This window comes from Ctenocephalides felis, unplaced genomic scaffold (genome assembly GCF_003426905.1).
Source record: "Ctenocephalides felis isolate EL2017-DRISC unplaced genomic scaffold, ASM342690v1 CF-g0.4_SCAFFOLD_01886, whole genome shotgun sequence".
Lineage (NCBI taxonomy): Eukaryota > Metazoa > Arthropoda > Insecta > Siphonaptera > Pulicidae > Ctenocephalides > Ctenocephalides felis.
In genome coordinates this window covers 95,704,598-95,720,343 of record NW_020538040.1, presented here as the reverse complement: position 1 = coordinate 95,720,343, position 15,746 = coordinate 95,704,598, and the positions used below count along the sequence as shown (strand labels likewise).

At 29.7% G+C, this 15,746-nt stretch overlaps 2 protein-coding genes across 2 annotated transcripts; one reads left to right on the top strand and one right to left on the bottom strand.

Moving 5' to 3' along the window:
• The first annotated feature begins 188 nt into the window (after window positions 1-188).
• LOC113377404 (actin-related protein 6) lies at window positions 189-5,167 on the top strand. Its single transcript, XM_026617718.1, has 7 exons — window positions 189-457; window positions 543-687; window positions 773-1,128; window positions 1,194-1,361; window positions 2,135-2,252; window positions 3,961-4,148; window positions 4,912-5,167. The coding sequence occupies exons 1-7, from the start codon at window positions 378-380 to the stop codon at window positions 5,036-5,038; spliced, it is 1,182 nt and encodes a 393-aa protein (XP_026473503.1). The 5' UTR covers window positions 189-377; the 3' UTR covers window positions 5,039-5,167.
• A 1,392-nt stretch (window positions 5,168-6,559) lies between these two features.
• LOC113378432 (bifunctional transcriptional activator/DNA repair enzyme Ada) lies at window positions 6,560-7,688 on the bottom strand. Its single transcript, XM_026618962.1, has one exon. The coding sequence runs from the start codon at window positions 7,495-7,497 to the stop codon at window positions 6,937-6,939; it is 561 nt and encodes a 186-aa protein (XP_026474747.1). The 5' UTR covers window positions 7,498-7,688; the 3' UTR covers window positions 6,560-6,936.
• Window positions 7,689-15,746: the final 8,058 nt, after the last annotated feature.

Genomic DNA, 15,746 nt, shown 5'->3' with positions numbered 1-15,746 from the left:
AACTTCAATCGCGTGTGAATTTTACACGCACTCTTTTTTTGAATTTCGCGCATTTGATAACTGTCCTCAACGGCATCGGCCATCTTTTACGAGTCATGTCAATGACGTATCTATGGAATCTAATTTCTGATATGTATTGTTAGGTTAAAATAACGTCAAACACTTGTGCCGGCTAACGCAATTTTATATTGATGATTAATTTATTTTTGCAGTGTATTTTATAACAAAACATTTGATAAAATGATATTAAGGACTGCAGAAACTCATATCCGTGAAACTTTTAACTCAATTTTAATTAACATATTTTAAAAACGTACATTATTTATAGGTAGTTGTTAAAATTTTTAAATAAAGGGAAATAAATATATTTTTTTACAATGTCTAGAAACTTAGCTTATGTGCTTGATAATGGAGCTTACTGTGCTAAAGTGGGATTATCAAACTCTAATACTCCAAAGTAAATTATCATGTTGAAATGGACGCAATTTTATATCTTTTGTAAGTTATGCTTAACCTTATTACATTTTTATTTTGTCCAATAGAGTTATACCAAATTGTATTATGAAAGCCAAATCAGAACGTCGAAGACTATTTGTAGGAGATCAGTTGAAAGAATGCAGAGATGCTTCTGGGTTATATTACATATTAGGTTATCAAAAAGGTTATTTAGTAAATTGGGATGTACAGGTTTGTGATAAAAGAAGTTATAATCTTTCATCTATTTTATAAGTATAAGAACACAAGTGGAATCTTTATCGTTTTCTTCTTTTAGAAAACTGTTTGGGATTATATATTTAGTCCAGAATGTTGCCCTGCAAACTTTGCCGAGCGTCCTGTCATTCTAACAGAACCAATGTTTAATTTTCCACCAATTCAAGAAGGATTAACTGAAATATTTTTTGAAGAATATGATTGTCAGGCACTTTTAAAAATAAATGCTCCTGATCTATGTGCTTATAAATATAGAAAAGCAACTAATTGTTTGTGTTGCGTTGTTGTCGATATGGGATATAGTTTCACACATGTAATACCTTATATAAAGGGAAAGAAGTATCACCCAGCCATACGAAGAATTGATGTCGGAGGCAAGTTATTAACAAATCATTTAAAGGACATAATTTCTTATAGGTAATATCAGATAAATACACATTGTAGTTTTGTTTTATATACAAGTACTAATGACAGCAAAATAGGCAATTGAATGTTATGGATGAGACTTATGTTGTGAACCAAGTAAAAGAAGATGTTTGTTTTGTTTCCCAAAATTTTATGGAAGATATGGCGACCGCTAGGAAAAGAGGCGAAGGAAATACTATTGTTAGGGAATATGTTTTACCTGATTATACAACAGTGCGAAGAGGGTAAGATTATATTTAACATATAAATTGAAATATTTTTGAAATATGGATCATTTGTTAATATAAAATATAGGTAACCCCTGCATAGCTCGGTACTAATCAAAATCAAACTTTTTTTTATTTCAAAATTAGTTAAATCTCCGTACAATAGCTCAATAAATGTGATGAAACTAATGCAAAAGATAACTAACTTGTTACTTATTATTCGAGTGCTTACGTTCTATAGATTAAAAATTCTAGACTTAAACAAACAATCAATTAGTCAATTAATCTTAAACAAAGATTCTTTAAAAAAAAAATGAGACTAAAATTTTAATAAAGATGTGCATGTGGTAAATATATAAATATCTTTTTTCTAGTAGCAAGTAATCGCAAATATAATTTTGTTGCAAAAAATAATGCACTGCTCTGGAGGTAGTACACAAAACTGTTCAGAGGATGAGGATATATTGCAAAAAAAAAGGATCGCATTGGATAGCACTTACTTGTTAGTTATAACAAAAAAAAAAAATCATATAATTGATGTGATGTATATTACTTCCTTAACAAAATAATAGATATAACAATATTTATTATAAAAACATGATATGTAGTATGTTTTTTTGAATTCTTGGAACGTAACTCCTCTTTTTGTACTAGTTTTTTGTCCCGTATAACACAGATTCGCATAAGATGCTAATTTTTTGGAACATAATACCGTGTTATGCAGGGGTTACCTGTATATTGATTTTTAATAGTTTAGTTTTTTACATTTCTTGATGATCTTTTTTATTCAGATATATACAAGATCCAACTAAAAAACCTGATGATGATCAACAAATGCTTAGATTAAATAATGAACGTTTTGCTGTACCTGAATTACTTCTAAATCCATCAGATATTGGAATACAACAGGTTGGTTAATATATCTTATAATTAGTAAGGTGACCATACATCAGAAATTGGCCATGACTATCACACCTCACATTTCATCTTTTTCTAGAAGCATTAGGCACCCTAGATTCAGATTTTTGAAAAGTATATGTTGAAATTAAATCTTTGCAATTATTTGTTAAAGTTAGCTTGTCAAATATTTGAAAACTATATGCGTGACTTAGGCTGATTTTAGATAACATTACGCTATGAAAGAGAAAAATGCTGAATGCAAAAATGCGAACATGGCTAAAATAGCCATTTGTTTTGATAATATCTAACTTACATTTTCAAGTTTACGAAAATTAGCAAAAGAACAAAAAATATATGAAAAAAATTTTAATTTGTCCGACAGAAATTCTTTGGGCAAATGAAACTACTCAAATTGAAATAGACATACTGAAAACTATTTTTTTTAATTATGAAGAAAATTTTATAGACTTTCTTATAAAGCTGAAAAGCGAAATTAACCATAGATCATAAAAATATAAAAAGTATTGTACCCATTGTCAGTAATTCTGATTAAAAAGAAATGCGATTAATTAAAAAAAAAAAAGATTTCTATTGTAGTCTTAAATAGTATTTGTTATTTTTATTCAATTTGAATTAGTTAACATATATACCTCCTCGTACTCAATATAAGCTTATAGCTTAAGTAATTAGATCTGAAATATCAATATACAGTTGTACCCCGATATTTGATTTTAATTTGTTATGTGACCATGCAATTATTTCCATATATATACATTAAAATGCCATTAATTTGTTTCAGCACTGTGGTTTTGTTAAGTTTTTTGAATATTAAAAATAAATTTACTATTAATTAATTTAATTATAGTTTTTCCTGTTCATTTATAATACTGAGAACTCCTATGGCCGAAATGTTGCAACTTGTTGTGGTTCATTTTCATCCACAATCTTCTAGAGGTCAGAAAGCTACTTATAAATTTTTTTAAGGCCCTTAGTTGGAGTTATACTCTCCTATACCCTATTATTAATTCCTTCTGTTTAAACTCCGTACATATCTTTGAGGTTTTATACTCACACATTATTGCCATCCTCATATTTTTCAATAATTTCACTCTTTAATTCAAGAGACATGGCCCGTTTCTTTGAGTCCATGGTTATAAAAGTAAATATTTTGTAAATGTGAAGAAACAAAAAACACGAACTATGCATATATAACTGATTTTGCAGTTAAAGTTTGAAACGTTAAAATAGTTTTCATATATTCGCAAAGGTAAATTATTATTACTATATAATTTATATTAATATATTAGGTTGTCAAATATCTCCTTTCCGCCTTTTTGTATTATAAACCGAAGGGAGATATTTGACAACCTAATATAATTGAAAAGACTAACTATAAAATAATTTATTATCATAAAACAGCAAACATATTTTTATTGTAGGAAAATTATTGTTACTACTGCCGAAATTCTCCATATTTTTATTTTGCCATTAACATTTTTCAAAAAACTCCTACTTCCTCTAAACTCATCCCGAATTTTGCTCGTATTTCAAAGCAAACGTGCCGCTTCTTTGGCGGAACACTCGTAAGTCGGGGTCACCTGTATGGTCATCTTAATGATTTCTAATTCTCGACTAATATTATTCCAAACAGTACAGTTAATTGCTGATAACATATTTGTACTAGAACTTGTTATATTGTTGGTTTTTTATTTTGCAGATGGGTGTACCTGAAACTGTTATTGAAAGTGTATCTTGCTGCCCAGAGGAAACAATTCCCCATTTGTTATCTAATGTTATTGTTGTTGGAGGTTGTGGACTATTCCCTGGAATGAGAGCAAGACTTCTGAAAGAACTAAGAGCACTAGCACCTGATGATATTCATGTTAATATAACAATTCCTGACAAGTATGTATAATATGGGACTAGTAAAAAAAAGGGGGCTTTGGTTCTAAAAAACATGCTAATTTTATGTTCATAATAAAGATTATTATTGATCTTGTCCAAGCCTCAGTTGATTCTTCAAGAAAAACTGATAAAATGAGCTCAAATGGAGGTTTCTTTAGGACTAGTTTTATTGCATTTATTGAGATAGTGATTTCACTAATTTTAAATTAGATAAAGTGTGCTTTAATAAGATTTCATATTTTATTACAATTTTTCCAAATTCTTGAACCATGCTTGAGTGAAATCAGCTATAACAGTATCGTGTTATAAGAGAAACGTTGTTTGTTCTCAAATCACATTAAAGTGAATATAGAAGTGCCGTTTCATAAGGGGATTACCTGTATGTGCAAAGTAATAATTATCTGTGTCTAAATTAAGTAAGTGTTTTTCAATGTTTGTTTTTACATTTTTTCTTTTTGGTCACAAATTTATCAATTTATTTGTTACTATGCTAATCAATTTATTCATAAAATTTCACAGCTTTTTCTTATACAAATTTTGTTTAAGCTTTAAAAATCCAGCTTTAACAAAAATTTTTTCTATTTCTATTGAAATAAATTTATCAATTTTTAAATCATCAAATTACAAAAATAACTGTATCATATATACAGTAATACAATAATACTTGTATCAATCTTATTGCCATTTATTTAATAAAGCTATTACTTTCCTTATTGATCTTAAATCTCTATTGATATTAAATTATTGTTATTATTCATTTTAGTCCTATCACTTATGCCTGGCAAGGAGGAGCAAAATTAGCTTCGGATCCACAATTCATGAAAATGTGTATAAGGAGGCAAGAATATGAAGAAGTGGGACCGAGTGCTGGAGTTTGTGTTAATAAATGATGATAAATAAACATGTTGAAATATGCAAATAATTTATTTGATCTTATATGTATGTATTCATGTAAAATATTGGTATAAAAGTATCATTTTGCTTTAAAATTTAAAGCGCTTAAGAAGAAATATCTTGGGCCAGCCAAATATTACATAAGTAACATTACAAAATAAATTGACATTTATTCTTTCCTTTGTGATATAGTATTGTTTGCATGTAAGAATAAACTGGAGAATTTAATATCAAAGAACTGACTCCAAGATAAGTGACAGTGTTAACATAATCAAGAATTAAATTTAAAAGTGAATTGTGTGTTTGTGATTATATATATATATATATATATATATTAAATTTTTTTTTTTTATATAATTTTGATGTTGAAATATGTGATATTCAGTTTTCAGGGCAATACATCAATTTTTTTAATTGATGTATTGCCCTGAAAACTGAATATCATATATATATATATATATATATATATATATATATATATATATATATATATATATATATAGCGGGTTGTCAACACGCATCGCGACTCGTCAACACGCATCACATGTCTACTGGACAGATAGGCCCATATAGTGACAGCACGGAGAAAAACAAAAATAAATTTAAGTGTCAGATCGGAAATGGCTTTTGTTTCTCCCGAGTCGAATTTGCTAAAATGTATAATTCTTAAAACCTTTCTTTTCAATTATAAATAAGAAAATACCAATAACATTTTATTAACGATCAGTATGACAACACATAGTGTCGTGGATATTAATCATATATAAAATAATCCAAATATAAATAATATTTTATGGAATTTATTATTACTACAATTTGGATAATATTGGTATTAATATGGAGGACTACTACACCTCCTCCATATTTTGGAGTGATCTGTAGCGACCTGTCAACACACGTCGCATTTTAACTTGACAGATGTTCATTATTTGAAGCTCATCATAGTGTCAGCTCAAAAACAAAAAGTTCAAGTGTCAGATCAGATCTCGTTTTTGTTGGCTCAATGTTCGAAATGCCAAAATTATAATTCTTAACTTTTTTCCTTTTTTTATTATAAATACTGAAATAACATCTACGTTTTTGTAAATGATCAATATAATCACACATAGTGTTATTACTATTGTCATAATAAACAATATTCGTAGTATAGAGAACACGAGTTTCTTTATATATATATATATATATATATATATATATATATATATATATATATATATATTGTCAATTAATACATCAATGCCAATTATGTATTATAATTGTCAATTGTAATACATCAATGTACGTAATATTTATTGATCAATTATATGAAATTTTGCAACAACGTTATTAATTATCTACGATTCAAAAAAAAAATTCTATTGTCTATCTTTCAGGGCAGAAAATGTACAGTAGAACCTCGATTAACCGGACTAATTGTTGTCGATAGGCATCCAGATAATCGAATGTATGAAAAATAATGTTGTGTATTTATTAAAATAACAATGAAAATAATGTTTATTAAGAAATTGAAAATTCCTTATGTATGTACATATATATGTTCTTAATTTACATTACATACATATACTAAACTGCAGCATTAATCATGCAAAAATTTGAATTGTAGGTGTGTACATGCATATAAATTAGTCGCAGTTGGTAGTCTGGATAATCGCAAATCCGTATAACTGAGGTCCAGATAATCGAAGTTCTACTGTGAATATTTTCTCAAATACCTTGATTACAAGTACTTTTTCATATATAATAAGTATTAAGAATAAAATTAATAATAACAAGAAAGAGTAGAGAAACTTAAATGTGAGTAGAGAATTTTAAGTCAGTTGTATGATGTTTTTATCACTTTTCTTGGTTTTGAATTAAAATAATGCACCTTAAATAACAGATTACATAATGAATTTTATGCTAAAGAGTTGAATGATTTTAATAGTACAGGATTTTCATATATAAGCATTTTTCTTTTAATATCTGCTCCCCATCTGTACTTGTTTATTTTTCCTGTTTTAGAAATCACTCGATGGCAAGGTATTATATATCCAATATTGTTCTGGCCAATAGCAGTGGCCACAGCCCTAACAGCCTTAGGCCTCCCAATCATCTTTGCAACCTGTTCGTAGCAAACAGTTGTACCATAAGGAATTTCAAGCAATGCCCTCCATACTTCATGCTGAAAGTCGGATCCTACACTAAAAATATCAATGTCATCAGTTTTGCCTTTAATAATATTGTCAAGAACTTCTTTTGTTAACTCTTGATCCAAAATGAAATTAGCATTATGCCACATTGGTGGCATCGATTCCTTGCCATAATTGACATGATCGAATGATAGATGGCAAATTCCGAGATCAGACAATCCTAATTGGCATTTGCCGAAAGGAGTTTCGTGCATTCCGTATCTGACGTTCAATCGCCGCGCACGTGCTTCAAATTCTCTAAGTGACATTTGAGTGTAACGCACCATTTTGGGGTTAAAGTGACTATTGTGTGAAATTCGAATTTAATTTGATCGATGCTTGCAGTGCGCAATTATTAAACTGTTAATCAATAGGTTATTGCTATTATTTTATAGTGTCATTAGTGCGTTAAAACGTTTTACCATGTTAATTTGTGCAACTGTGTACCGTTGAATGTATGACAGGTAAGTCGAGTTTACCGTACAGCGTTAATGCATGATGTCTTCGCTGCGCGGCGCCTGTTGTAATAGTAATCATAACGCTTTTAAAAGACTCCTTTCAAAAAAGAGTGCGCGTTCACACGCGATTGAAGTAAAACTTTTTTGCTATTGTGCGAGATGGCATTTAAGTTAAAAATAAATACATCATAAAACAATTTTGAATAATGTTTATTAGTAAAATTGTAACACTCATGATGCGCACATTTATTAATTTTAACCATTATGCATATTTATATAAAAATAAATTAGAAATTATATATTCATAAAAGCATTAAAAATATTTATGATATTTGAAAACAATAATGTAATTAAAGTCATACCTACTTCAAATATGACATGATTGGTTTGCCATTTGTAATTAGCATTTAGAACTGAACCTTCATTAGAGAAATTAGGTAATTGCTGATTAATAAATTCTATAATATTTGTTCACACAGTCGATTATGTTAAACAACGTCTAAAGAAATATTGTTTTCACAATTTCACTCATCATGCAATTGTGTTTGAAGAACTTCATGTAATAAAATTGACATACATTCATTGACTGCTTGTATTTTTTTTACTTTTTTGCTGACTATACAATACCATTCTTTGAGCAGCTGTAATATCTGTCTTGTCTACAAAAATATTTTTATTTGAATAACTTCAAATATTTATAATATAGAAATTATTTCAATAAACTTACGTTTCGTACACGGCACAAATGTGTCATTTGTTTTATTATTTTCATTATAATTATTTACGAGGGACAGGGTAAAATATTCTTCTGATTCAGGCATTATTTATTAAATCAAGATTTGTATTACAATGTAACCTCAAAACTAATAACATTCGAATTTCCTTCTTGTATCCTTACGCATGAAACGTTGATGCCGGTACGCATACGACAGATCTCTATTCACGCGACACGACGACTAATCACAATCGAAAAAATGACCAAAAACGTTAAGAAAACAATACTTCATTATATTTTAATCTTTTTAAACATTTTTCCTTATAGATTGTATACCCTTCACACATCCGTATATGATAATTACATTTCTGCATCAATCCTTAAATAATAAATAATCCTAAAACTAGCTGTAAGTGAAATTCTGTCTTGAGGCAATTATGGCATCGTGCCTTAAGGCAAATTGCTGGAACTTCCCGTACCGTAACGAAATGTTCGTGGAATACTGAATGTTTTCAAATAGATTATTCTAAATATTGTAACATTGTCAATATTTATAAGAATTATATAAACTGTATTGCAGAGTTGAAATTATTTGTAAAGTATATTAGAACTATAGTCAGAATTAAAAATGAAATCTGAAATATTTTCGATATAAAAAACTAAAAAAAAAAAAAAAAAAAAAAAAAAAAAAAAAAAAAAAAAAAAAAAAAAAAAAAATGAACAAAATTTTTTTTTCCAAAATCAATTATTTTGTTAAGACAAGCAGAAAGTTCTTTGAATCAATTGAATCAGACGCTTAGTTCTCTCAAAAACTGCCATTTTTTGTACATTTAGCTCTGTATCTCCGAAATGGCTGGGCCTGCCTTTGCGAAAAACTAATAACCCCTTCTCCCAATCATTACTAATTGAATGTTTTTTAGATCATTCAAATCGGATGCTCCGTTCACTCAAAAACTCGATTTCTATTTTCTGCACTCTTTGCTCCGTATCTCCGAAACGGCTGGACCTGCCTTCGCCAAAAACTAATCAGCTCTTTTCCCTATCAATAGGAATCGAATGTTTTTTAAACCATTCAAATCGGTTGATCCGTACGCCCGAAAACGTGGACGAAAATTTGTATCCATACATACATACACACACACACACACACACACACACACACATCCATTTTTTCTGAAGTATGCCAAAACGTTCAGAAACCTTCAAAACGTCGAGAAATGTAAAAATTTTCAATTCCGATTTTCGGCCCATTACAATAACTTACCCTACGGGAAGTTAATAATATTCTATCCGAAAAAGAAGGCTAGGAAAGCAATATGGCATGGTCTAATACATTATATTTTATATTCAATAATACATTATATATATTCCGCATTTTTTCGTTCATGTTTTCGGGCGCACGGATCAACCGATTTGAATGGTTCAAAAACATTAGTGATTAGTTTTTGGCAAATGCAGGTCCAGCCTTTTGTAGATACCGAACTAATTGTGCAAAAAATGACAGTTTTTGAGAGAACTAAGCATCCGATTTAAATGATTCAAAAAAAAATTCTGCTTGTTTTGAGAAAATAATTGCTCTTAAAAAAATATTTCAATTTGTTCTATATTTAAAACTCTTTAGATCATTCAAATCGGATGCTCCATTCTCTCAAAAACTCGATTTCTATTTTCTGCACTCTTTGCTTTTTATCTCCATAACGGCTGGACCTGCTTTGGCAAAAACTAATCAGCACATCTTCCTATCAATAGGAATCGAATGTTTTTTGAACCATTGAAATCGGTTGATTCGTGCGCCCGAAAACGTGAACGAAAAAATGCGGACACACAAAACACACGCACACACATCCATTTTTTCTGAGGTATGCCAAAATGTTCAGAAACCATCAAACCGCCGAGAAATGCAAAAATTTTCATTTTCGATTTTTGGACGATTACAATTACTTTCTCTACGGGAAGTTCTTACCTTCGCAATAATTTTACTAGCTCATCAGAAACGAAACGTTTGCAACCAAAACTAAAGTTACGACTCAATTTCTGGTAATAAATTAGCAATTTTCTAGACATTGACCCCGCATTTTCCATTTTTATCTATCACAATTTGTATCTATTTTATTTAACAGGACCCGTTTCAATTAAATCAACCCGATGTTTTCCGCATCATTTAGCTGGGGTTTCTAAATTTTAAAATAACACCGTTTTTTTTAGTTTTGTCAACAACTAAATTTAATTCTAGGTGATGCGTTTTATGTTGCAGTTTTAAATTTGCTGAGAGACTCTGCTTGCTTTTTTAATATTGACGTCTTTCGCAGATTTATTATTACGGGATTGGACACTAAAATTGTCAATTTCTTTTTCGTGTCCTTTAACTTCAAAAGCAGTGCAGCAATTTACTAATTTGTAGAGTTATTTACTGGTTAATAGTATCAACTAACATGTATATCATGTTTTCATATTCATAGTTTGATTAGAATAATTATAATAATTTATTAGGTATTCTATTCATAATATATTTAAAAAGAATATTACATATTATATATACAAATGTCGAGAGGGTTCGCCGACTCTGTAAATATAATACGATTACAATCAGTGGTGTCGTGCTATTTTTTTTTTACCGGAACGCTAAAATTGAAAAACCGGTTCAGAACCCGGTTCAAAAAACCGGTTCTCATATTTAATCCGGTCCGGTTCGAAAAGGAAAGAAACAAAAATCATTACAAAACCCATTTGGTGCATATATATGTATGTTTATTACAATAATAGGAACATTTTATAAAAATTAGTTAAATTATAAAATGCAAATAGTATTTCAAACGACACTGCAAAAATATTTTTATCAGTTTTCAATGTGAACACTAATGGTTTTTATAAAATATTCCAAATAGCATTATGTTCGGGATCTGGCAGTTGAAATTTCCTTGTTTTGTGGTCATCTGCTGAACGATGAAACCTTAACCAAGTTTTTACAGGTTTTGTTTTAAGATTGTTATATCTTTAGGAATTACTTTGCCTTCAGAATTAATATAATCTCTGAACGCTTTGATAGATCGCATCGGTGATGTAAATTAAATCTGGTGCATAATGACTGGATTTCATTTTCTCCAATGCCAACTCCAATATCTGCTACAATTTATTGATAATATATATTACATATGAATTTTAACTAATATCTTTGCATAGTGCAAATATTGAAATAAATTTTTCTGTGGCAACTTCTGACTTTCATTTTCCATTCGTTTGTTGTGGCAATCTTCTGTCTTCCGAGTCTTCGCTGCTATCGTCGATTATGATCACGTCGTTTGAAGTTAAAAATGTATATGTCTTCTTCAGGTGTGCAGTACGAAGATGTTCAACTTTAGCTTCTAAATTATCAAAGGTCTTCCCACAATAGATACATGCACATAATTTCGATTTGCATTCATTCCATCGATGCCACTTCATTCGGGTGACGAGACCTGTCTCGAAATTGCACTCGTGACATCTAAATGGATACTCTCCCCTAGCCTTCTTGTATTCGATATACCTCATAAAATTTACGTAATCCTTTTCATAAGCTATGGTTATGGTTTCAGGCTCGTTTACGCGAGCTTCGTGCTTACTTCCACTTACATTCATATTATCACTCATTTTGATAATTAACCTGATACAATTAATGATATTTGAACTTCTGAAGTTCTTTAAACAATTATAATATAAATCACTTTATTTTATAAGGCAAATAATTAAAAATAAAATGAATAATTGCAGCCGAGATACTAAAAATTGTGCTCAAAACTATTCTATTAATCCGAACTTTATATCAACACACATATGCATATACTGTGGGCAATCTACGCTATATACAATGCCAAGTCCGGTATATGTTTATGTTTATTTAAAAGACAAAGAGCACCTTTTCAACAATGAACGGAATCGATTGTTAAACAAAATCTAAACTATCAATTTCAAATCGAATTTACGAACACGATGCTGAAATATAAGACAGAACTCAAACAGTAATTATCAATTTTACAATTATATCTCCCAACTATCGCGTTGAATCTCTTTTTTATCATATGAACTACAATCAGTTTACGTCATTAAGACATTTATTAATTATTTTGTAATTTCACTTATTTTTAACTTCCCGTAGGGTAAGTATTGTAATCGTCAAAAAATCGAAATTGAAAATTTTTACATTTCTTTCTCTTTCGTTTTGAAGGTTTCTGAACATTTTGGCATACCTCAGAAAAAATGGATGTGTGTGTGTGTATGTATGTATGGATACAATTTTTCGTCCACGTTTTCGGGCGCACGGATCAACCGATTTGAATGGTTTAAAAAACATTCGATTCCTATTGATAGGGAGATGTGCTAATTAGTTTTTGGCGAAGGCAAGTCCGCCGTTTCGGAGATATGGAGCAAAGAATGCAGAAAATAGAAATCGTGTTGTTGAGAGAGATTGGAGCATCGGATTTGAATGATCCGAAAAACATTCAATTTGTAATAACGGGGAGAAATGGTGATTAGTTTTTGGCAAATGTAGGTCCAGCGGTTTCAGAGATACAGAGCTAAATATGCAAAAAATGCCAGTTTTTGAGAGAACTAAGCGTCCGATTTGAATGATCTAAAGAACTGCAGAGTTTTAACAAAATAATTGCTTTTTGAAAAAAAAAATTGTTTCAATTTTGATTTTTCAATTTTTTTTTATCTTTTCAAAAAACATTTTTTTGTATTTATATCGATAATAATTCAGATTTTAATTGTTATTCTGACTAAAGTTCTAATATACTTTAAGCAAATATTTTCAACTTTGCAATTCAGTTTATATAATCCTTATAAATATTAGACAATGTTACAATATTTATAATAATCTATTTGAAAGCATTTAATATTTTTCGATCATTTCTTTACGGTACGGGAAGTTCCAGCAATTTGCCTTAAGGCACGTTGCCATACACACCACTAGTTTATATATATACATTATACATATGTACAAGTGAACGTGGACATCAAGATGCACTAATCGCGAGATTTGTACTGGGTGCCTTGTGGTTGCAAGGCCGAAATCATCTCTATCAGCTATTTTATTCGACGAATGGCAATTTATTTCATAATTAGCAGAAAAGTGCAAGGAAAAGTTTATTCGTTATTAAATATTTTTGTTCATGATTCAAATAATCATCGTAGAATATTATAGTCACGCACTGTAATTATTGTAACTTACGTTAAGACGAAATGCCACTTACAATCGTCCTTTTTTCAATAAAATAAAAATATATTACGAATTTTCACTAATGTTATTAAACATTTAGCATGTAATTTAAAGTTTTTTTTTTTACTTAATGTGGTTAAATAATTGTCAAGGTTTGACGTGAAATTATAAAGACAAAAGTATGCAATATATAATATAGATTCGGATATGAATGATACGGATTATTAGAATATTCAGTATAAAAACCAATTCACAATTGATTATTGGAGAATATAAGTACAGAGGTAACCCTCGCATAACACGATACCTTCAAAGCGCCGGTTCGCTTTAACACGGTTTGCAAATTGAGCAAAACCCTAATAAAATGAAATGAAATGAAAATTTTAGACTTATCTAAACAATTAGTCTTAACCAAAGATCCTTTGAATAAAATTAGTACAAAATTGTAATAAAGATAACTTCGCACGTGGTAAATATATAAATATCTTTTCGCTAAAAGCAAATAATCGCAAATATAATTGTTTTTGAAAAAAATAATGTACGGATCTGTAGGTAGTACAGAAAGCTGTTCAAAGGATGAGTATATCTTACAAAAAAGTGTTGGATAGCACTTAGCATTTAATTATGACGAAAAAAATCATACAACTGATGCAATCTATACTACTTTTTTTAGAAAAATAATAAATATAACAATATTAATTATAAAATCATGATGTGTAGCACGTTTATTTTTGAATTTTTGGAACGTAACCGTTCTTTTTGTACTAGTTCTTTGTCTCGTATAACACAGATTCGCATAACACGCTACTTTTTTGGAACATAACATAATAGCCGATTGGCGTATAATAAATAAATAAATAAATAAATAACTACCGTGTTATGCGGGGGTTACCTGTATGCATAATAATTGTATATAACTTATTAATTTATTGCAATACTGTTTGATGGACAATAATTTAATTGTTATTCTCAATTTTTGACAAACACTGGCAAATTCTATTATTTGCCGCTCAAAATTTACCACCACCTCACCACTTTGTTATTGGTGGACGCATCTCGCGTGCGATTCGCAGTTCTTCTTTTACTTGCCGAAACTGCACTTGTTTTGGTTTAGTGCGTGCTGCGTATAGTTTCTAATTGTGCTTTATTCGACTCAATTATAATTATGGTAAGTAACTAGTGATGCATGGCATTGTGCCTTAAGGCAAATTGCTGGTACTTCCCGTACCGAAAATTACAATTTTTTAAAAATCTTTGAAAATTTCAAAAATTTTCAAAGAAAAATGACTTTTTTGGAAAGATTTGAATTTTTTTATGCTTTGAAATTATTTTATACTTCAAATTTTTCTGAAAATTTTGAACTTTTCTCAAAGCATGTATTAGAGAAGAAATATCGAAGCGCGTAAGCGCCACATCGCAGCCTAACGGATAAACATTGGTACGGAACCCATAGAAAAGTTAACAAAAACCCGTACTTATTATTAAAATCTCTATAAAATATCTGATAATTTGATGTGCATATGTCTAATGATCATTTTTGACCGCCAAATAGCGTTTTTTTAACTTCCCGTAGGGTTAGTTATTGTATTCGTCCAAAAATCGAAATTGAAAATGTTTACATTTCTCGACATTTGAAGGTTTCTGAACACTTTGGCATACCACAGAAAAAATGGATGTGTGTGTGTGTATGTATGTATGGATACAATTTTTTGTCCACGTTTTCGAGCGCACGGATCAACCGATTTGAATGGTTTAATTAACATTCGATTGTGATTGATAGGGAGATGTGCTCATTAGTTTTTGGCAAAGGCAGGACCAGCAGTTACGGAGATACGGGGCAAAGAGTGCAGAAAATGGAAATTGATTTTTTGAGAGAACGGAGCATCCGATTTGAATGATCTAAAAAACATTCAATTAGTAATGATTGGGCGAATGGGTGATTAGTTTTTGGCAAAGGCAGGTCCAGCGGTTTCGGAAATACAGAGTTAAATGTGGAACAAATGGTAGTTTTTGAAAGAACTAAGCGTCCGATTTGAATAATGCAAAGAACTTTCTGCTTGTTTTAACAAAATAATTGATTTTGGAAAAAAAATTGTTTCAAATTTTTAAAAAAATTTTTTTTCAAAATAATTTATTTTTGTAGATCGAAAATAATTCAGATTTTAATTT

Excerpts from the sequence above, each read along its gene's own strand:
- LOC113377404 (XM_026617718.1), top strand. The coding sequence starts at position 378 with ATGTCTAGAAACTTAGCTTATGTGCTTGATAATGGAGCTTACTGTGCT. Across the intron at positions 688-772 it reads TAGTAAATTGGGATGTACAG|AAAACTGTTTGGGATTATAT; the intron begins GTTTGTGATAAA and ends TTCTTCTTTTAG. Across the intron at positions 2,253-3,960 it reads CAGATATTGGAATACAACAG|ATGGGTGTACCTGAAACTGT; the intron begins GTTGGTTAATAT and ends TTTATTTTGCAG.
- LOC113378432 (XM_026618962.1), bottom strand. The coding sequence starts at position 7,497 with ATGGTGCGTTACACTCAAATGTCACTTAGAGAATTTGAAGCACGTGCG.